At 36.7% G+C, this 23,972-nt stretch overlaps 1 protein-coding gene and 1 non-coding gene across 3 annotated transcripts in view; both read right to left on the bottom strand.

The window, feature by feature from the left end:
- Positions 1-23,972, bottom strand: part of Grid2 (glutamate ionotropic receptor delta type subunit 2) — a 1,355,396-nt gene that overhangs the window by 234,676 nt on the left and 1,096,748 nt on the right. For both annotated transcript variants that reach the window (XM_034512535.2, XM_034512534.2), the window contains exon 13: positions 10,534-10,729. In XM_034512535.2, coding sequence (XP_034368426.1) covers positions 10,534-10,729 — 196 coding nt within the window. The remainder of the gene's footprint in view (positions 1-10,533; positions 10,730-23,972) is intronic.
- LOC117715913 (U6 spliceosomal RNA) lies at positions 22,906-23,007 on the bottom strand. The gene has a single exon (XR_004607696.1). It is a non-coding gene; the product is annotated as a U6 spliceosomal RNA (small nuclear RNA).

Below are 23,972 nucleotides of genomic sequence, written 5' to 3'. Positions count from 1 at the left end.
GTTGCCCCAAATACTCATTCACTCTTTATATTTCTCAGCCTGAGCTGGTGTCAAACTGCAGAGGTATAAAGGATTTTTTGCAAGCTAGATTGATTTAAAATAAGGAAAATAATGGTAGCAAATATTTAATGAGTGAAAAGGGTTTCTAATCAGAAGCTTTAGTGTCCAAAACAACAATGAATTTTGAAACGTAAGAACAGAAATACAGGCCGGTGATCATGGACTTTGTGTATCAGCTGGAGGACTGAATTAAGCAGTTTAGAAGAAATCAAAGCACAATGAACTCGGAAGTTAGATGGAGTAGAGGGGTGGGGGAGGGAAAGGAGGTGAAATGACTTGTTATGAATTTAAAATAACATCTAGAAGTTGGGGCCTCCAAGGCACAAATGGTGTCTATTCAGGTTTCTGACTAGCAGTGTTAAAAATTCAAAGTGAATATTGAAGGTCTTCCATAGTGCCCGAGAAACAAGCACACAGTCAGGACAGCCTGACATCTTCATTAGAAAATGTACATGGAGAAGAATTTTAAACTGTTGAGGTTTTTCATCACATATTATGCTTTGAAATCCTCGCCTCTGTGTTCAGTCTCAGGGATAGAAATGCAAACAGTGAATGGATTAAAGACATGTTTACAGAACCATTTATTTTTGTCTATTCTTTGCAAAGTAAATGCCGTTCTGTGAAAATACCGGCTGCCAAAAGAAGTGTGTGCTGAGTGCACACTGGGGCATGTGGATTTACAGCTGAACGTGACCAAACATCATTTTCTGCCATTGCTTCTGCTTTCTTGGCAGCAGAGGTACAGTCATGAAAATGGCCAGGAAGATGAAACCATGGACAGTGAAGGGAAGATTATCAGAGACAAAACATTTCTGCGTTATTCACACTGGAAAAAAGTTGGGCTAAGTGCCATAGGGTGGAACCTTGGTTAGTCAGAAAGCTGAACCAAGATTTCAATTTCAAGGTTTGCCTAGGTTGCAGAGTAGATTTAAGCCAGAACCTATCATTTAAAAAGACTTTTTTAAATGTAAAAGGAGAGGGCTGGAGACAAAGCTCAGTGGGAGAGTGCCACCCATATGGGACACGCTTAGTTCAATCCACAAAAACACAAATGAGATATTAAATTTAAAAGATATCTAATAGAAATGAACAAAGTAAAGATTTGCCAAATTGTAGATGTGTAAAATATACCTTTAAAATATTCAATCCCAATCCAAAAGCAACCTTTTTGGCTCCATATCCCAGTCTACAACTCTGGTAGATTGCTGCTTGACTAGAGGCTATACCAGTACTAGGAGCCTCAGTGACTAGAAGTATTCCTTCCCTTGGGCTCTATATCCTGACCCAAAATTCCAGCAGCAGACTCCTGTATAACTTGAGGGCATGCTGATACTTGGAACCTTATGTACTTGGAACACCAAAGGCTATACTAACTACTATCCAGAACCTCAGAAATCACACCAGTTCCCAGACTACCAGAAACTCAGAGTACCCAAGAGGTAACATATACTGCTAAAATCTCAGCAGGGACACACTAATGGACCTGAAAACTTGCTGATCACCAGAATCATAAGCCACTCAGGACAGAAGACCAGAGAGAAAACAGAAATCAAGGGAAAAATTTTATCCCATAAAGATAAACTCAGAAATCTGCACCTAAGCCTATAATTCTCTAAGCCTAACTGAGCAGAGGGCAGCATAAGAATATAATCAATAACACCCAGGGTGATATGACATGACTAGATCCCATCTATTATACGACAGCAGTCTCTGGATATTCCAACACAGCTGATGTAAAGAGAATGATTTTAAATCCAATCTTTTTGAGATGATAGTGACTTGGAAAGAGAAAATTATCAAATCCCTTAAAGATATCCAGTAAAACACAAACAGACAGGTGAAGGAAATGAATAAAACTGCCTAAGCCCTGGACATGGAAATAGAAGTAATAAAGAAATCACAAACTGAGGGAATCCTGGAAATGGAAAATCTAGGTAAGTGAGCAGAAACTACAGAAGCAAGCATCACCAACAGTATACAATAGACAGAGGAGAAACTATTAGGTACAGGAGATATGACAGAAGAAATTAATACAGTGGTCAAAGAAAATGTTAAATCTTGAAAATTCTAAACACAAAAATATCCAGGAAATCGGGGACTCTATGAAAGCACCACACCTAAGAAAAATAGGAATCAAAGGAGAAGAAAATTCCCAGCTCAAAGACCCAGAAAATATTTTCAACAAAATCATAGAAGAAAAATTTCCTAACCTAAAGAAAAAGATGCCTATAAATGTGTAAGAAGTTTACAGAATACCAAATATATTGGACCAAAAAAGAAAGTTTCTCCTGAGACATAAAAATCAAAACACTAAATGTACAGAAGAAAGGACATTGAAAGCCATAACGAAAATGCCTAGTATGATGTAAATTACACAAAGTTTTCAAGGGAGACTTTAAAAGCCAGAGGGTCTGGAAGATGTCTTATAGACTCTAAGAGACCACAGATGCTAGCACAGACTACAATACCCAGCAAAACTTTCAATCACCATAGATGAAACAAAACAAAACAAAACAAACAAAAAAAACCCCCAAGACATTGCACTGCAAAGTCAAACTTAATCAGTATCAATTCATCAATTCAGCTCACAGAAGATACTAGAAGAAAAATTCCAACCCAAGGTAGTTAACTATACCAAAGAAAACATAGCCAATAAATAATTTTATGCTAGCAAAACCAAAGGAAGGGAAACACACACACACACACACACACACACACACACACACACGCACGCACAAAACCACCATCCACAACAACAACAACAAAATGGAATTAACAATCATTAGTCATTAGTATCTCTCAACAAGAATGAAGTAAATTCTCAAATAAAAAGACAAAGGCTAACAGAATGGATGTGCAAACAGGATTTATCCTTTTGCTCCATACAATAAACATACTCAACATCAAAGATAGACATTACCTCATAGTAAAAGACTGGAAAAAGATGTCCAAACAAAAGGTTCCAAAGAGCAAGCTGGTATAGACATTATGATATCTAATAAAATAAACTTCCTCCCAAAATTGATCAGAAGAGATGGGGAAGGACACTTCATACTCATCAAAAAAAAAATCCAAATATGGCATCTCAATTCCAAACATCTATGCCCAAATGCAAGGGCACCCACATCTATAAAAAGAACATTACTAAAGTAAAACATACAGCATGGTGAGACTTCAACAACCAACTCTCAGCAATGACATCATCCAGACAGAAATGAAAAGGAAAAATAATGGATCTAATATATTTTATGACTCAAATGGACTTAACATTTAGCTACAGAACATTTCACACAAACACAAAAAGAATATACCTTCTTCTCAGCACCTCACAGAACTTTCTTAAAAATTAATCATATGCTCAGCCACAAAGTAAGTCTTAATAGACATAAGAAAGTTGAAATAATTCTCTCTATTTTATCAGACCATCATGGATTAAAGATGTATTTCAACGATGGAAACAACAGGAAGCCTATACACTCATGGAAACTGAAAAACTCTCTACTGAATAACTACTAGGTCAATGAAAGAGTAAAGAAATTAAAGGCTTTCTAGAATTCAATAAAAATGAATGCCCAACATTCCCAAACTTATGGGACACAACGAAAGCAGTGCTAAGAGGAAAGTTCATAGCACTAAGTGCCTTCATAAAGAAATTGGAGAGATCTCATTCTAGCAATTTAAAACCACACCAGAAAGCTCTAGCACATAAAGAAGGAAACACGGCCAAGAGGAATAGATGGGGAGACTTCATCACCCAGCTGGGAGGAAGTAATCACACTCAGACTTGAAACCAATAAAACAGAAGCAAAGAGAACAGTACAAAGAATCAATGAAAGAGTTTTTTATTTTGAGAAAATCAAGAACACTTATCCAAATTAATTAAAAGGCAGAGAGAGAATATCCTAATTCACAAAATCTGAAATGAAAAGGGGAACATAACACAGACACTGTGGAAATTCAAAAAATCATTAGGTCAAAACCCTGTACTCCACAAAATTGGAAACTGGAAAAGAAGTGGACAGATTTATTGATAGATGCCACTTCTTAATATTAAGTCAAGATCAAATAAACAACTTAAATAGACCTATTTCCTAGGGAAATAGAAGTAGCCATTAAAAGTCTCCCCAAACAAACAAACAAACAAACAAAACACCCAGATCACCAAGGTCAAATAGTTTTTATACAGAATTATACCAGACTTTCAAAGAAGAACTAATGCCAATACTCCTTAAACTATTTCACATCTACTATGATCAACTAAGCTTCATCCAGAAATGCAGGGATGGTTCAACATATGAAAATCTGTCAATGTAGTCCACCATATAAACAAGCTGAAAGAATAATCACATGATCATCTCATTAGATGCTGAAAAAGACTTTGGCAAAAATCGAACACCCCTTCATGGTAAAATGTCTTAGAGCTATCAGGGATGCAAAGCATATACCTAAACATAATAAAGTCAATATACAGCCAGCCAATAGCCAACATCAAATTAAATGGACAGAAACTCAAAGCAATTCCATTTAAATCAAGAACAAGACAAGGCTAACCACTCTCGCCATATCTATTCAATATATTTATTGAAGTTTTACCTAGATTAAAAAGACAACTGAAAGATATCAAGGGCATACAAATTGGAAAGGAAAGTGTAAAAATATTGCTACTTGCAGACGATTTAATATCATCCATCATTTTTCCTACCAGAGATCTCCTACACCGATAAGCACCTTCAGCAAAGTGGCTAAATACGAGATTAACTCAAACAAACTAGTAGCCCTCCAAAGACAAATAATAAGTGGGCTAAGACAGAAACCAGGGGAACAACATCCTTCACAATATTCACAAATAATATAAAATATCTTGGTGCAACTCTAACCAAGCAAGTGAAAGAACTGTGTGATAAAAACTTCAAGTCTTTGAACAAAGACATTGAAGAAGATACCAGAAGGCAGGAAGATTTCCTATGTTCATGGATCTGTAGGATTAATACAGTGATATAGTACAAAAGCACTGTTGGAGCCACAGGAGTTAAGGGCATTACGATAAAACTCACAGAATCAACTAATTTGGGCTCCCAGGGGCTCACGGAGACTAAACCAACAAACAGGGAGCCTGTGTGGGACTGACTTTTGCCCTCTGCATGTATGTTATAGTTGTGTAGCTTGGTCTTCTTGTGGGACTCCTATCAGGAAGACAGAGACTGTCTGTAAAACTGTATTTTGTCAGCCTTTGGGACCCTTTTCCTCATACCAGGTTGTGTCATCCAGCCTTAATTCCACAAGAGGTACGTAGTTTTACTGCAACTTGATATGACATGTTTGGTTGATATCCATGTGAGGCCTGTTCTTTTCTGAAGAGAAAAAGAAGAGGAGTGAATAGGGGCATAAGGAAGGTGGTGAGGAGAGGACAGAGGGCAAACTGTGGGTGAGATATAAGAAATATAATAAAAGAATGTCCAATTTTGCTAAAACATCCAAAAACAGAAAATTGAGGTAAAATACTATTCATTCATCATTTTGACCAAATGGAAAATAAAATGGTTGTAATATCACTTATTTATACATTTCTGGCAGGAAATGAGAGAAATAGGTGTACTTGTGATTATTCACAATAGGGATTGGTATGTCTTTAGAGACCATATTCCATAGCTATAAATATGCGAATTTGGGTGATCTTCAACTCACAGTAGCATTTTTAGGATCATATCTATAACATATAGATAAACTTAAAGATACACAAAAATGTATGTTCATTTTTGCAGTTTTCAAGATAAAGTAAACATTTGGCAAGTTCATGGGCTGTTTGGAAGGCATTTCAATGGTGTATAGGTCAAATATTACAATCGGAAAGATGTCTATGATATAGAAAATTTTAAAAATGAAGGTATAAGGTCTCTTGACATTTATAATGATCAAAATGTGAGTCAGGGACCAGCAAGATGGCTCTGTAGTTAAAAGTGCTAGACGCCAAGTTTGATGACCTGAGTTAATTCTCCAGACTCACATAATGGGAGGAGAAAACCAACTCTAGCAAGTGTCTCTGACATTCAGTCAAGAATGGTGGCAGGTGACGTAACTCTCTACCAACACACAGATAAATAAACATAAGGAAAAATATGACTCAAACTAAAATTCTTGATGCATATGTGCACTTTTTGCATATAATATCTGATTAAATGGACAAGAAAGTGAAAACGCTACATATCCCATTGTCAAAGTGGAGGTTGGCTCTAGGGGTAAAATGGGATGAGCAAGGTGAACAGATTTTAAAATTCTCATAGAGTTTAATTTTTCCAACAGATTTTTTTTTAAATGCATGGCAGTTTCCAATTTGTGAAAGTTTTACGGTAAGAACTGAGCATCGAGAGTATACTGTATGTACTATCCAGGAAGTTCTGTTCACCATGAGCACATGAGAACTATGAAGGTAAGAGTTCCCAGGGAAGTTTTCTTCTTGAATTCAAGAATGGGTGTTAAATTGGGAATAACCACAGGCTTGTGGAGCTCATAGTAGGAAACCATCCCTGAAGCAAAAGGGCACTGATGGACTTAGAGCTGTGTGTGGCTAAGGAGAAAAACCTGAGTAGATGAGGTTTATGTCCTGGCTTCAATGTACATTTTTCAATGTATACTGAAGTGACAAAAAGCAACCTTAAAACCATATATGTTGCCAATCGTCTTAAACACATAGCACCTCATTATTCTGATTAGGATCCCCTTGCATGATTTTTTTTCCTAAACATCAATATAAAAATGTATCTGCACTGTGTTCTCCAGAGTCCGACATACTGAAACTCAAGTTAAAATGCTACTGAGTACTTAAGTTCATAACTCTAGGTTTCTCCTTCTCTTTTTGAGGATTTAGAGAATCAGGAATGAATTTTATTCTAAAACCATGAAGTTCATTAGTTAAAATAAGATTTTTTTCTTTTAAAAAAAATAGAGATTAGAAAAAGATTCACCAAAAGAGAGGGATAGTGCATAAGTAAAATGAGTGCATGGATTCCATCTCTCTCTTCCTGCCTCTTGTGCAAGGTTCTCCTCATTTACTGTGTGATTACTGCCACTGACTGTTCTCCTTGCTACAATGTTAACTTCAGGAAAGCATTGTTCCCATTTCTTTTGACTACAGTGACTGATACACAGAAGGTCCTCAAAAACGACGCTTAACTTCCTGAAAAAAACTCAATTACATTTCCCAAATTATATATCTTCAATACTGATGCAAAAATCCCCAGGCCGAGAACAGAAGCACATTACTTTGACTTTAATTAGGATGCTTCAGTACAGGTAAATGTCTTGCAAGAATCCGAACTCTCAACTTTCTGTTCATTTACACAGCTGTCTCTAGTACAGCAGGACAAAGATAACCAAGGGGGTCATGATATGCCTTCCAGGAGAGGAAACTGCTAGCTCAATTAAGAACAAGCATAGCCCAAGACATTAATGAGATCTATTCAAGGTTATGGATTGTGAGGGTTGTTTGTACAGTGATGCAGGCTTCTCTTCGAGACAGTTCCTGCGGGTATGGATTTCTGTCAAAGATACGACAGAACAAGTTTACTCTTTTGTGGACCATTGACCTAGCTTATCTCTGAGGGCTTTTTTTTCTTTTTTCTGCCTGCACAAATTAGAAACCATCGACAGAGAACAGCAGACAGCTATGAGAGCTATGCGAGGACAGCTTCTAGAGAGAGAATCCACACTCAAGATTCGCATCCTTCCAGTCTGGATTTCAGGTACCTCTGCTGACAGCTTCAGCAGGTGAGGTGGTTATTGTTTGGTGGTTGGTTTCACTTTTTAATAAACTTCAATCCTTACAAACTGAACCCAAATACATGTCATTATTCCTACCTATCCTGTGATTAGTCAATTTCAACTACCTTTGCTTTTGTGAAAGAAATCTACAAACACATCTCATCATCGCCAGGTTCGTGTTCACTACCTTTCCAGAAAGGGCAGAGAACACATGAGAAGGCTTCATTTACTCTCTTCACCTGATTAACTTTCCCTATCAGCCGAATCTCAGGAAATAGACATTGCTTTTTATTTTTCCTATTGTTTTTCTTTTTTTTAAAAAAAAATCATACCACAATTTTAAATTAAAGGAGGAAGTAGCAAACAATACAGTTTTGTGGCTACAAGTTCTTCACATATCTATTCTTTTTTTAATCTCCTAAACTATCTGAAACGATAGTTTACAGTTCTGCTCATAGTATTTATTGAAGCTTTACATATATTATATTATTTCATCACTATTACTCATTTAATTTTAGGTTTTTGAGATAGGATCTTGTTATGTGCCCTAGGTTGGACTAGAACTTACAATCCTCTTGGTTCAGCGTCTGAAATGCTGGGATTACAGAAGGGGGAACACAAATGGCTTTCTTTAATGTTGACAAAGCCTGTATGAGGTAAGAATTCTTATTATCATGGCAAAACTCTCAACGCCCAGAAAGATTCTAAAAAGTGCTTATATTTGTAGAATTTATTTTAAAAATCAAGCTGGACTTAAATCCAGGACAGCAGGACTGGTCAATTCAGCCTTCTTGTCAGCTCAGCCTTCTCTCTTCTACCTGGATTCTTTTTGTCTATGAATAAAGTGAGATATTCAGGAAAAAAGACCTGTAGCTTGCCTCTTCAACCTTAATAGTAACACCTTATTAAAAATCGCATGATTCCTATTGCTATCTAAACCATGATTTATGGCTCTCATGTATTCCTCACCAGACTCCAGCTACTGAGCCAGGTGACCTTTCCTTTGATGCTAAACTAATCTTTACTTTCTACCTGGAGGCTTGGCACAGATCTAGTACTTAGCAAATATTTGAAAATGAATATATAAATGCATGAGTGAATACATGCTTGTTTTAAAGTACTTTATTGATATTTTATGTCTGATGAAAGTAAATGAACTATCTTCAGGTAGCTTTCCCTCCTAAACATTATAAAATTAAAACGTAAGAACTTACATTTATATTCATATTCAAAAACAGAAGCAATACTAGAGGGCGAATGAGGACCTCTTCTACACAGAGAATACTCTTTCATGAAAGAACTCCTCCCAACCTGTAAGGTTCAATTTTGATGGTAGATGGTAGACGAAGAAAAATTATTTTTCAAAACCATTTAGTAGACTTATTCAAATGCTCAAATTACCTTCTATCTATCAGTACCTACATAATAAACCCCAAACATCCATCCTTTTTTCCCCTTGCCCCAATATACATGCTTAACCATATACTGGTCCATGCTCTACTCCAACCCCCTTATTTTGACGATGTCATGTTAATCTTCCAGGAGTAGATGATCCTTTTGAGGAAGACAAAAATGTCCTATTTCCCATCAACACTTAGCCTTTAGAAATTGGACTTTCATAGTGAGGGCAAAGTCATCCGAGTTTGCTTGAGACAGAGCAAGGTCATGCACTTTCTTCCTCAGCGGCCTCTGCTAACAATGCGAAGAGTGTTTGCTTTATTATGAATATTGTTAATATTTATAGAGAAGATTACATGATCAGCATCAGTTCTCAGGACAATGATGCCAACACGACAATGGCAACGATTATTTAGGTTGATTCCAGAGACTGAGAGACGTATTAAAACCAGCAGCAGAGAAACCAGAATAGCAAACCCTTCCTCCAGCAGAGCTTTTGCCTTCTGAGCAGGAAGCTCAGACATGGGCTCAGAAATCGTCTCAAATTCAATCATTTGTTTGTTACTTTGTTCATTCCATGGTCACTTACTGAATACCAGCCACAGTTAGCTACTGGTTATAAGTTTAAGCAAAAATCTACCCAGTTCTGTCATAGGGACTGCTGGGAATGTGAATTGCTTATGTATACTTGGAAATAAACTACATCTAGAATGAAGAATACCTTTTAATTTTTCCTCTTACAAATGTGCAAACATCTTTCTAAGCCCTACAAACACATTTACTTCTAAATGATGGTCATAGAAAAATAATCAGATAGAGACTTCCACTTTAGAAAACAGAAACAGTCATTCACAGGAACCGTATTTGTTGACAAGATTAAATTTTTTTCCTAATAGGTTTAGATAATCACAAGTAAGATAAAGTTTAGTTTAAAAACAAATGCTCTATAAAAAAAAACCACCCTGAGTTATTTAAGTGAATTGGGTAACATGAATGATATTTGGAATGGGATTTGGGAAAACTTATTTAGTTTTCATATTTATAAGTTCTTAATCCTTTTTTGAACAAAATAACAGCACCAGATTTTAGTTTTGGATATCCAAGGGAAAGTTATACGTGAGACAACACAGGGGACCTGAAGTTTCCTTTTTGAGATTGCTGAGTTGCTCAGAGACTTTTCTTTAAAAAAAAAAAAAACAATATAATTTAACTAAAAATTTGAATGAGTTACAATAAAAAAGGAAGAAATAAATCTCAACTTAGCTATGACCATATTGAAGACAAGATGATGAAGACTATAGAGGAGGAGCCCAGTACCTTTTGAATGCCTGCTTGGGACTCCAGAACATTGTTTTCTGACCCATTGCTTCGGTTGATCATCCGCCACATCTGGGAATACATGCTGTCTCTCTCAAAAGGATTCAGCCCCTTCATGCGGACATGCTGATACACTGCAGAGTCCAAGACTGTGCCATAAGGGATATCTGTTTGCTTGGACAGATCCTGAAGAGACCTTGTTTATGGGAGGAAAGAGAGACATAAAAGAGTGTTATTGTCAAATAGAAATAAAACTGAAGGAACAAAAGGGTCATTTATACAAAGCCACCTACCACCGAACTTTTCTTAACTTACAGTTTCTTAATATTGAAATGTAATGGTTAAGAAGGACTGCCTTTAAGTTACCCACGACAAATTACCAATAGACAACACCATTAGCAAAGTGAAGGTGAAGTTTTAGTACTAATGCTTTCTTTGTCTCTGGTGGCATCTTGTGGGGGTGGGGAGATCGAGCTATCTCATCAACGTAGTGGCAAATTAGCAGAGACAAATTTAGTTGTTCATTCATCTTCCTCGGTGACAAGGGTTTAATGCTTTTATAGCATAATTGTGTTTTATACAAACAGCATGGTTTCAAGTCGACTAAATACTTAAAACCTATTTATTATAGTGCTTACTGTGTGGATACTATATAATGACAAGCAAGTGACATACATTATCCCCACTAGAATGCCTTAGATTCAGAACTATTTCACCAAGTTCCAGATGAGATGGGTTCAGAGAATAAATGAACCGTGTGACACAGTCAGTGATGAACAGAACAAGGATTCAAATACAGAGCAGAAATCCCTGAAGGTCAGTGTTTTCACTTCCAGATGATGATGTTTCTATGTTTTCCTGGTTCTATTTTGCCTATCGTGCATGCGTGTGTGTGTTTGTGTGTGTGCCTGTTTGTGTGAGTGTGTTCAGGAAAGGAGAGGTAGAGAAAAAAGAAAACCAGGAGAGGAAGAAGGGAAAGAGGGTGAATAGAGGGATCGAATAGAGAGACAAAGACAGAGAAAAGGCTGCTTTTGCTAAATTCAGGCAGGACCCATTTTATAATGAGTGAATTTTTAGTTTTTATGGTAATACTCGAAAATTTCAAAACAGTCTTTGATCCAGAAATAGGATTACTTTGTCTAAGGTTACATGGTTGGTTTTTGTAAACTTGGGGGTGTTGTTTGTTTGTTTGTTTGTAAAAGAAAATTTTATTTGGGATTTTCAGGCAAGATAGTGAACAGAAGCTAAGCAAATTCAGTGTCTGATTATGGTTTGTGAACTAAACGGGACAGAAATATTTCATCACTTCATCTGCTACTTTTCCAAGTCCTGGGGTTGACTTATTTAACACCCAAACTGTCTTTACCCTTGTTCCTTCCCTTTTGTGGTATCTTAACATAGTAAAACAGCCAGCTCTCTCACCCATGTGAACACTTTAACTCTCCAGCAAGGGCTGGCCTCTCACATTCCATCTTAGGGTGAGACAGTCCCTGTTGCACCTCAGTGTACAGCTTGCTTTAATTGGACACTCACGGATTTGGTCACTTCTCCTTACAGTTATCATGTTTAATAAAATGAATCCCTCTCCCATTGGATCTAACAATGGTCTCTACATTGAGAAGAGTGTAAGAAAACAGCTTACACCATCATAGTGGCATGTCTCCCCAGCAAATGAGGATAAAAGACTCCTTTTGTACCAGAAAATCTACAAAGGTGAGTGGAAAGGATTTCATAGAGGGAGTTCCCAGTAACTGTTGACATAGACATTATCAGTGCCATAATAGGAAAGATGAAGCTGTGGTTTTTGAAGCTTAACATAAACTCTGAATAGAACTTTGGGTATCACACAGCTACCAACACTGTAAGAACACAGCAACTTGGAGCAAGTGGACAGTTTGTGGGGTGGTTATCTACAATCCACAGAACAGAGTCAGGATAACTCCAATCACAGTGGACCTGGAAACCCACATAAGAATAATGCGACTCGGTCAAATGAATAGAAGCGTAGTCTGGGGACCAGCAGTGGATCAGTCAAAGAGAGGAATTAAACAGTTAGGCCACAGGACTTCCATTTGTTTAAATTTCCACCCAGTTATTCTTCTCCAGTACATGTCAAAATCAACAAAACTACAGGAGAAAATTTTTAGTTTTCAAAAATAACTATGAGTACTTTTGATCACAATTTACCCATCAAAAGGTAAAGCAGTTTGGATTAAATGACAGAACCCTTCTTTCTTTTTCCTTCAAGAAATGCACCTTATGGTAAAAAGAAGAAGGACTCTAAGCTAAGGAAACCATCAATCAATTGTTGCTCTGTTAACATCTGACACAATAGATTTCAAACTAATTCTTATTGGGAGAGATAAAAAGCATTGCTTCATGTTCATTGAAAGGGATTAACCCAACAGAAAAAGTATACTTCTAAATATATATGTACCAAATCGAGGCCCATCCAACTTCTTAAAGCAAACACCACAAGGTTAAAAATCATAGATTAACCCAAAGAAAGTAATAGCAAATGACTTCTATATTTCACTCTCAGCATGTGATAGATCAATTGTACAAAATGAATTAAAAACACTGAAATTAAATAATATCATAGATCAAATGGACCTAAAAGAAGACATCTATAGACCACTTCACCAAAATACCAAAGAATGCACATTCTTTTCAGTACCACATGGGACCTTCTTTAAAGTAGATCACGTAGTAGCAAATGCCAATAAACAGGAAAACCGAAACCTCTCATATGTATTCTGATCACAACAGGTTGATAAAACTGGACATGTTGCAAGATATTTGACCATACTCTGAACCCCTAGATTGTGCTATTTACTGGAAAAATCTGTGTTCAGCTGTAGTATGGCTTTGCCTTACTTAGCACACACTTTTAATGCAAGAGCTTTCTGCTTGAATATTGTAAACAGGGTTCAACGAAGTCAACTCTACATCAAGAGGTGGAGCAAACAACCAGTTGACAGAAAAAAAAAAAGCATTATTAAGAAAAAACCATAGTGAGTAAGAGGCATCAGAAGGATTGATATAGAGTCACACAGGAAGTGTTAGGTGGAGAAAATTAGGAAAGACTGGGGCTAAAATACAGGAAATTTTAAAAAAATTAAAAAAGAATCAGTAAAACAAAGTTGGTTCTTTTTTTTCTTTTCTTTTATTGATTAATTTATTTATTTACATTTCAAATGTTATCCCCCTTCCCAGTTAAACACCCTATCTCCTCCCCCATACCCCTGCTTCTGTGAGGATGCTGCCACACCCACCTCCTCCTGCCTCAGCACCCTAGCATTCCCCTACACTGGGTCACTGAGCCTCCACAGGACCAAAGGGATCCCCTCCAACTGAAGCCAGATAAGGTAATCCTCTACATATGTACCTAGAGCTATGGGTTCCTCCATGTGTACCCTTTGATTGGTTGTTTAGTCCCTGGAAGATTTGGGGGGTCTGGTCGGTTGATATTGTTGTTCTTCCTATGGGGTTGCTAACCCTTTCAGCTCCTTCAGTCCTTCCCATAACTCCTTCATTGGGGGAAGTGACTGGGAAGAAGTACAGAGGGTCAGAAAATTGAAGAGAGGTGTGTAGCAGTAGCAGAAGAGAAAGTTTCCATAGAAAGTTTCAGATGTTAAGGACCTAAAAGGTAACCAGGACCCAACAGAGATGACATTAGCCAAAATACCTAACAAAAGGACAAGAGAACCAATAGAGACCATATCCAGTGGATAGGTACACCCCCAGTTTGAGAGATGGGGCCACCCGCTCACCTCAAAAATATTAATACTGAATTGCTCCTGTCAAAAAGAAATGCAGGGACAAAGAGTGGAGCAGAGGCTGAAGGAAAGGCCATCCAGAGACTGCCTCACCTAGGGACCCATCCCATCTGCAGACACCAAACCCAAACACTATTGGTGATGCCAAGAAGCACTTGCTGACAGGAACTTGGTATAGCTCTTCGCTGGGAGGCTCTGCTAGACACAGCCTGACCAATACAGATACAGACGCATGCAGCCAGCCAGAGGACAAAGTGCAGATTTGGTTCTTTTCAATGGAGAAAAGAATGACAAACTATTAGCCAGTTTAACTCAAAGAAAGACAAGAGCCAAATTAATAAAATTAGAGATGAAAAGGGCAACATAACAACTAAAGATAGTTTGAGAATCATGGGAAGGCATTTCAAAAGTTATATTTCACTAAACTGAAAAAATCTAAATGAAGTAAATGGATTTCTTGATGTATAAAACCTAATGATATCATTCCAATTTTAAGTAAGTAAATTAGTTCTATAACAATCAATGAGATATAAGTGATAATTAACAATCTCCCAGGTAAAAGAAGCCCAAACTTGGATTAGGTGCAGAATTCTACCAGATGTTCGAAGAAAAAGCTAACATCAATAATCTTCAAATCCTTTCTCAAATTAGAAATGGAAAGAATGGTTATACATTCTTATAGAAAGTCAGTATCACCTTGATACCAACAGCAGACAAAGATCCAAGAAGAGCACCAAGGAAGGGATTTATCAGTTAGCCTCTTTGATGAATATAGATTTGATTTTCCATAAAGAACTGGCAAAAGTTATTAACACACACATACACACACACACACACACAGAGAGAGAGAGAGAGAGAGAGAGAGAGAGAGAGAGAGAGAGAGAGAGAGAGAGAGAGAGAGAGACTTATTGACCATGATTTCATTCCAGGACTCAAGAATGGTTCAATATACATAAATCAACAAATGAATTCAACCACATAAATTAACTCAAGGACAGAAATCATATAATCGTTTCAATTGATGTAGAAAACCACTTTGACAAAATTCAACTTCCTTTCATGATAATCCTAGAGAGACTAAGTGCTGAGAAAATATATCTGAACACAACAAATGTTATCTAAGAAAAATAGATGGTCACCATCACATTAACTGGATAAAAACTCAAAGCATTCCTTAAGATCAGTAACAGGGTCAGAGTGTCCATGTCAACAATTTCTCCTCCCCCTCCTCCTCCTCTTCTTTCTCTTTCTGTCTGTCCTCTTCCTTCTCTTCTTCCTCCTCCTTCTCTTCTCCTTTTCTCCTCCCCTTTTTCCTTCTCCCTCTTCATTTTCTTCTTCCTTTTACTCTTCTTTTTTCTTTGTTTTTTTTTTTTTCAAGACAGAGACTCTCTTTGTACCTCTAGCTGTCCTAGAACTTGTTCTGTAGACCAAGCTGGGCTTGACCTCAGAGATTTACCTACCTGTGCTTCCCAAACTGGGATTAAAGCTATGCATTGCTACTTCCGTACTACTTACACCACTATTATTCAATGTAGTACTTGATATTCTAGCTCAAGCAATTAAATAAGAAAGGAAATAAAGGTTATGCAGTGGGGAAGAAAGAGGCTAAATTATGCCAATTTTCCGACAATATGATTTTATTTATGCAAGACACAGAAAACTCTATCAAAAAGTTCTAGAATTTGTAAATATGTTCAACAAAGTGACAGGTTATGGAATAAACATACCTTAGTCAGTAGCCTTCCTACACAATTAAGAGTACTCAAGCTAGTACAAACTAGCATGCTTCTTCCCTGCTGTCTAGCTTTCATAGTACTGGAAGAATCTCTGCAGTGTACTAGAAGTAAGAGGAGTTATTAACTTTATTTCCCAGCTGTGAACCCCATGACCTGTAGTAATGACTGGAATGGTGAGGTAGAATCATTGATATAATAGTGGCAAGAATTTTATGATGGCAACCATCTATCTGTATTTGTAAACTTAAGGTATGTTTTACAAGAGGAAAATTATACCTTGTACTATAAATCTTGCCCCCAAACCTATGACTGTACAGTTGATAGGCCTACTATTATTCTGCTAAATGGACAAAGCACCCCTAAAATTTTACCTTTCTAGCAATGATTAGTGCAGAGAAAGTTCTTTGTGCACTGGATTGTAGTTAATGAGGAAACTTGAGAGAGTGAATGTTCTTCCTTGTCTCCACAGCAAACTCTAAGAAAGTCATGACTTGACATTAATGAAATCATATTATAATAAATACACTACAGAATAATTATATTTATAAAACTGTTACCTATTTAAAATTTAATTCACAGTTACTTTGTAGTGAACTTTTATGTCTATTTTCACTTAATTTCCTTTAGAGCATAGCTGTTACCTATGTAAACATTTCGAGTAACTTTTATAGACCTTCAGGTCATCTTCTCTCTGAACAATAAGAAAAAGAGATTGTTTGTGTGGTATATTCATCAGCCAATGACAGGTAGGAGCTGCCAGCCTGGCTCTGGGAGATTGTAAATCTAATCTCATTTTGTATGGAATGAACTAAGTCAATCCAAGCAACTACATCAGAAGGGATATTTATTCAGGGCAGGAGAAAAATGTAGCATGCATAATAGGATTAACACTGGACACCCCAGGCAAACTTATAACAGTGGGAAAAGACAAATATGGTCTATGACCATATTTGGTCATCCTCCAATCCAGAACAGGCCTCCCTGCCCATTTTCTGTCAGTTTCTTCTTCTGGATTTCATAGCATTTAGGAAGCATCACCAGTGACACATAAAATGCTTGCCCAGTGCCCACTGCTGTCTGTTGGCTGCAGCAGACAAGAGATCTAAAGCACAGAGCTCAGAAGTTCTTCCAGCATATAAAGTGACACAAATTTTACCATGAAAAATCCTGGTAGGAAGGCATTATTCCAACTCAAGGAGCAAGTTAAATTATTGCACAAAAGGACTATGGTGGTGAGGTTTGGGAAATAAAATTTACAATTTAATTGTAATTTCATTCCCTACTAAACATGGAGAGATGATGCTTCTGTATGAAGGTGATTCAAGGTTTGAATTAGGTACTGTATATAAGACACAGTCTGTATTGATTAGCTCCTAAGTGCTTGATTATGAGGTGTAGTTATCAACTTTATTATTACCATTACTATTGTGCACTCTGTAATTGCCATCCCTTCATTTTCCTACCAATTATATGCTCTTCAATAATAGCTCTTGCTTCCTTGTTGCCATTCTGTCTTTGTTGCTCCTTTTTCTGCACCGTTATTAGGTTGGGTAGAATTAGGTACCTTGGAGCATTTAAATTTTGCAATCAGTCACTGTCTTTGTCCTTTTGATTCCACTTGTGTTGTCATTTTTACCTAGACAATTATTTCTAAGTCTTTTGCCCATCTACAGTTTAACCCACAGGTAGAATGTTTACCATGTGAACAGTTTATACACTTAGTGTACAGTGTATGGCACTTCTACTGTGGCATCAATGAGTATTTTCTGAATAATCTTACAGTCTTAGAAAAATCATAGCATTTTAGCTGTCAAATGCTTTGGAGAATTAGATTTTATTTCTATCAGAAGCAGCATGTTGCCTCATGTACATTCCCAACTCATAAGCTAACATTGCACTCCCTCACGACTTCATTTATCTTATCTCCACACCTTTGGAGGTGTTTATCCACCAAGCTGCTTTGTCCTACCTGGTGGAATCTTTCCCTTTGAGATCATACAGTGTTGTCTGTCTCTCCACTGTTCCTCAAACACTGGATTAGATCCACATTCAGGCAACATTTGATGAAATATCACCCCCTTAACTGTCTTATAAAGATATACATTTCTGGTTCTTATAAAGTTTTTGAAATTTACATTTTAAATTATGTACTGAGCTGTTTGTCTGGAAAAACAGACAACAATGAGCCATACTCCCCCTTTCTTACTTTAAATATACTCTTCCAAAGCATTACTTTTATTTTGGAAAGCCAGTAATCTTATTAAAGTTTTTTTGGAAAGAATCAGACATTTACTATATATTATTGGCCTCTCAATAGATTTAGTGTACACAATAGGAGAGCCTTTATTTCTGAAAGAACGTTTGGGCATTTCTCCTGTAACAAAATTAGCTGTGAAGTGTCAGAATGCCTCCAGTGAGTTACTTGCCAAAACATTTTGCCTTGTATGTGAAATAAATTCAGATGCCAGGAAAATAAAAAAGAAAATCCAAGCAAACAGCAGCAAGGAAAGCCTTTGGAGAAGCTGAGGGCATAATCCATGACTCTGGCAGTCTTGGGACCTGGAACCAGAGAAGAGTGTCTGCTCATAAGTGCAGCCATGTAGAGGAGGAGGGCTTGTCTGCTGAGTGATTTCTGGATGAAATCAGAAGCAAGATGACACCAGAAACCTATCCACTGACTCTGTTACAGGAAATGGTTGGATCATACAGAAAGGATAGATGATTTTAATAGTAAAGGAGAGATTAAAATAACAAGAATATGGAAGAAAATCTACCACTTAATATTGATTATTGTTACAGTCTATTCAACTTCAGCATTTTTGTTTGTTTTTGTTTTCTGGTGAATATTTGATCATTAGGAGGAAGGAGAGTACACATGCTCTTCTTTCAGATGCATGGAATGAGTACCCTCCAAAGGCTGTTTCCCTCCCTGTTGCTAGTGTGGCTAATGGCTGTATTCTCTAGGTAATCATGTTGGTCATTTTAATAGTTCCTTCTCAGAAAACATCCCCCATCTCCTCAGAAACACGCTTGTAGAAGGATATGGAAAATAAATGGAAGAGTGCAAAGTACTCTTCTTATCAGAAGGAAAACGTGGTTTTCAGAGTCTGGTTTCTGCTTTATTGCAATCACTGCAGTTTCGTCCTCAGCCCTGTAAAGACTGCTTGCAGTGCTTCTCCTTCCACCCTAACTCCATTGGCTGGAGACTCCAAAGCACTTTGCTGTAGATTCAGCTTTCCTCCTTCCTGTGAACTCTTTTACACCTTCCATCTACTCTATCCCAAATTCCTTTGTTTTAGCCACAGATACCTAGAAATAAATACTTTCTACCTGGGACCCCCAAGTCTTTCATTGCCACATCTGACAGTGACTTATGTAGTCGATTAAAACGATCCTTTCACTCCTCCATCAGAATCTCTCCATTCTAAGCTTCAACCTGGTATCAGCCTGCCTACAGGAGTACCCCCTACCCCAACATACACACACCTCAACTCTACTCACTGGAGATTTTAACTCTTGGTCCAGACTAGCCAGGTTCTCTCTATCATGTTCATCTATATTGTGAGAGATTGGTCTTTGCCTCCTTAAAACCTACTTTGCAGGATTCCCTATTCCCTCCACACCTCCAAATCTTTGGGGACCCCATGTCTTGGTATGGAGTGGATCCCCTTAACTCGTTCCCAAACCTCATCTCAGCCTAGTCTCCTAGCTCAATTCTATTTTTTTCTGCCACCCACCCAGGCTGTGGAAGCACTCCACCAGACAAACTACAGCTACCATCCATTCATAAGATCCAGAGAGAGCAACAGAATCAAAGAATGGAATACTCGCACAACAAAGACAGGAACAGATATCAACACTGAAAATCATCCTACCTTCAAACTCCTAGACACCAGTGCAAAAATACCACACAAATAGTCAAGGCAGTATACATCTACCAGAACCCAGCAACTCTACTAGATCACAAGGCAAGGACTCCAAAATATCAACTATAGATATGTACAAAGACCTTGAAGACAATATGAGTAAATCCTTTAGTGAAGTCTGTGAAAACAGAAACAAACTAGAAAGAAATGATAAAACTGTTTAAGATGTGAAAGTAGAAATAAAATCACCAAAGAAAACATGAACTGAGATAAAACTGTAAATAAAAAAAAATTAAAGAAGTCAAACAAAAACCTCAGAGGTGAGCCTTACCAACAAGGTGTGTAAGACATGAAAAGGTAAATCTCAAAAGCCTTTAATATTGAACGAAAATGAAAACACAACACACCCAAATCTATGGGCCACATGGTCTAAGAGGTAAATTTATAAAAGTGTGTCTAAAAAATAAAGAAAAAAAGAAAAGAAAAAAAGGGAAAATAACACTTCCAAAAGAGTTGATGGCAAGAAAAAAAAAATCAAACTTGAGGCTGAAACAAATAAAGCAGAAACCAATAAAAAATATAATGCATAGAATCAAAAAAATGAAGAGGCAGTCCTCTAAGAAAACCCAGTAACAGTGATAAATCCTTCACCAACTTAACTAAAAGATAAAGAAAGTACTAAAATTAGAGATAAAAAGATATCACAGGAGATTCAAAGAAATCCAGAGAATCATAAGAGCATACTTAAGGCAAAACCAAACAGAAATAAACAACAAAACCAAAAAGCAAACAAACAAACAAACAAAAAAACCAAACCTGCACTCAACCAAACTATTAAACCTAAAAGAAATTGATAAATTTTCTGATATATATGACCTACCAAAGTTCAGTCAAGATCAGAAAAGAAATTTAAGCAGAACCATAATGCTTAGTAAAGTAAAAGCAGTAATTAAAAGCCTTCCAACAACAAAACCCAGGGCCAGATGGATTTAGTGGAGAATTCTATCATATCTTCAAAGAAGAATTAGCACCCATATATCTCTAATTATCTCACAAAATAGAACTGGAAAGAACGTTAACTAATTACTAATTCTTTTTATGAGGCCATTATTATCTTGACACCTAAATCACTCAAAGTTCCATCAAAGAAAGAAAATGACAAGTCATATCTTTTTTTTTTGTTGTTGTTTTTTTTTTTTTTGGTGTTTATACCAAAACTGTATTTGCCAGACATGATAGCTTAATTGCACACATGAAATCAAATATTGTGGATTATATAAACTAAACTTTCATAAGAACTCTCAGCCATAACTCAACATGAATGAGTGTCAATATCCTTTGTGTGCACATATGCAAATATTCTCAATAAAATTCAAGTAAACTAAACCAAGAACACATCAAAAGGATTATGTCCCATAATCTTGTAGGTTTCATCCCACATATGCAATGATTTACAACCTATGTAAATCAATAAGCATAACCCACCACATAAACAGACTGAAAGACAAAAACTAAGTGACCATTTTGACAAAATCCAATACTCTTCATTATGAAAGTCCTAGGGAGACTAGCAATACAAGTATATACCTCAACTTATAACAAAGGCAATACAGAAGAAGGCCACAGTCAACATAAAACTAAAAGAAACTCAAAGTATTTTCACTATAATTGGGAAACAGACAAGAATGTCCACTCTAGACTATAGCTATTCAATAAAAGTACTTTAAGTCTTATCTAGAGCAACTAAAGGGTATCAAGTAGATACAAATTGGAAGGGAAAATGTCAAAGTGTCTGTTATGCAGATGATAAGATTTACATATAAAAGATCATAAAAACTCCCACCAAGGAACTTTTCAAGCTGATTAACACTTTCAGCAAAGTAACAGGATACAAAATTAGCACACACACAATCAATGGTCTTCCTGTATACACATGGAAGACACACTGAGAGAGAAATTAGGGAAACAACCTTTTACAGTAGCCTCAAAAATTACTTTGGGATAGCTCTAATCAAGCAAGTGAAAGACCTATAAATAAAAACTTTAATACATTAAAGAAATTGGAGAAGATGTTAGATGATGGAAATAATTCCTGTTCATGGATTGGTTGGACTAATATAAAAATTATGGCAAACCTATCGAAAACAATTTATAGATTAATTGCAATTCCTTTCAAAACTCCAATACAGTTCTTCACAGAAATTGAAATGAAAATGTTCACAATGGTAAGCTTCATATGGAAACACACACACACACACACACACAGAGAGAGAGAGAGAGAGAGAGAGAGAGAGAGAGAGAGAGAGAGAGAGAGAGAGACTAACACATAGACACACAGACACATAGACACATACATGCATACAAATAAAAACAAAACAGATAGCAGAATAACTAAGTCAATCCTGAATTATAAAATAACTGCTGAAGGTATCACCATCTCTGACCTTAAATTATACTACAGAGCTATAGTAGTAAAAGCATCATGGTATTTTAATAAAAAACAGAGTTGTTGACCAATGAGTAAGGCTGGAAGGGGGTCTAAGACTAAGGGGTAAGGACTTCCAGTCTTTCCTTCCCTGCCTTTCTTTCAGCTTTCTCTCTCCCTGTGTGCTGAAACCCTCATCTTACCCCAAATGTTACTACAGAGGACACTAGGCAAAAGTATCCTCTACTTTATGGGCTCTGAACTTTTCTAGGTTGGCTTTGATTTTTTATATAGCCCAAGCTATGCAGTAGAGGCCAACCTTAAAATCCTAATCCTCCTCCTGCCTTCGTCTCCTAACTGCTTGAATTACAGGATATTTTTGACACCAAGAGCTGGATATTTATTTACTTATTTATTGTTTATAGTTATGTTTTCTTAATAGCTTCTTTTCTCATACAATATATCCTAATTATAGTTTCTCATCACTTTGTTCCTCTCCATTCATTCCCACATCTCTTTCCCTCTAGATCAGTTTTCTTCTGTCTCTCATTAGAAAAGAACAGGCTTAAAATATGGAATGCTTCACAAAATGTGCATTGCATCCTTGCCCAGCAGCCATGCTAATGTTTTCCTGATTGATCCAATTTTATTATACATGCTGCTAGCTCTTGATATTTATTTTTAAGAACTGCTTAAATATGAGTCAGAGTTCCAAATGTTCTTGGTTTAGAAAAAGTATGCATCAACATGCACAAAGAAAATATTTCATTCATCTAAAATGCCTTGTGTTTTGGGGGACTATGGTCTCGGGAAATAGTTAATAAATGCCACTGAAGCTATTCCTAAAAGATTTAGGGGCCTCAGGCCACTCTTCTTAGCAAAGTTGTTAGGAGTACCCCTTCCCTTTATATGGTTTAGTTAGAGTAGCCATGGCTAAGTTGGAAGTTTGTGGGAAACATGTGAGAAAGATGGACGTCTTACACAACGTAGGAGAGAATATGACTGCCCATGGTAAGAACTACATTTCCCTTACAAATTTGATTTTTTTGTTTTTGATTCTTTGTCAAAGATCAAGTGTCCATAGAAGTGTAAGTTTGTTTCTAGCTCTTCAATTCTACTCCATTGATCGACTTGTCTACCAATACCAGGTGATTTTTATCACCATTGTTCTGTAGTTCCTGACCTTGAGGTCAGGAATGGTGATTTCCCCCAGAAATTCTTTTATTGTTGAGAATTGTTTTCACAATCCTGGGGTTATTGTTTCTTCATATCAATTTGAGAATTGATCTTTCCATGTCTTTGAAGAATTGTGTTGAGATTTTGATGGAGATTGTACTGAATTTATAGATTGGTTTGGTAGGATGGCCATTTTTACTATGTTAATCCTACCAATCCATGAGCATGGGAGATCTTTCCATCTTCTGAGATCGTCTTTGATTTCTTTCTTTGGAGACTTGAAGTTCTTGTCATATAGATATTTCACTTGTTTGGTTAGAGTTATACTAAGATATTTTATATTATTTGTGAATATTATGAAGGGTGTCATTTCCCTAATTTCTTTCTCAACTGATTTATTATTTGTATAAGGAAGGCTACTGCATATTCTTTTTTTGAGTTAATTTTTATATCCAGC

The sequence above is a fragment of the Arvicanthis niloticus genome, chromosome 9 (genome assembly GCF_011762505.2).
Source record: "Arvicanthis niloticus isolate mArvNil1 chromosome 9, mArvNil1.pat.X, whole genome shotgun sequence".
NCBI lineage: Eukaryota > Metazoa > Chordata > Mammalia > Rodentia > Muridae > Arvicanthis > Arvicanthis niloticus.
Note: the sequence above shows the minus strand (reverse complement) of the source record. Positions and strands in the feature narration are given on the sequence as shown.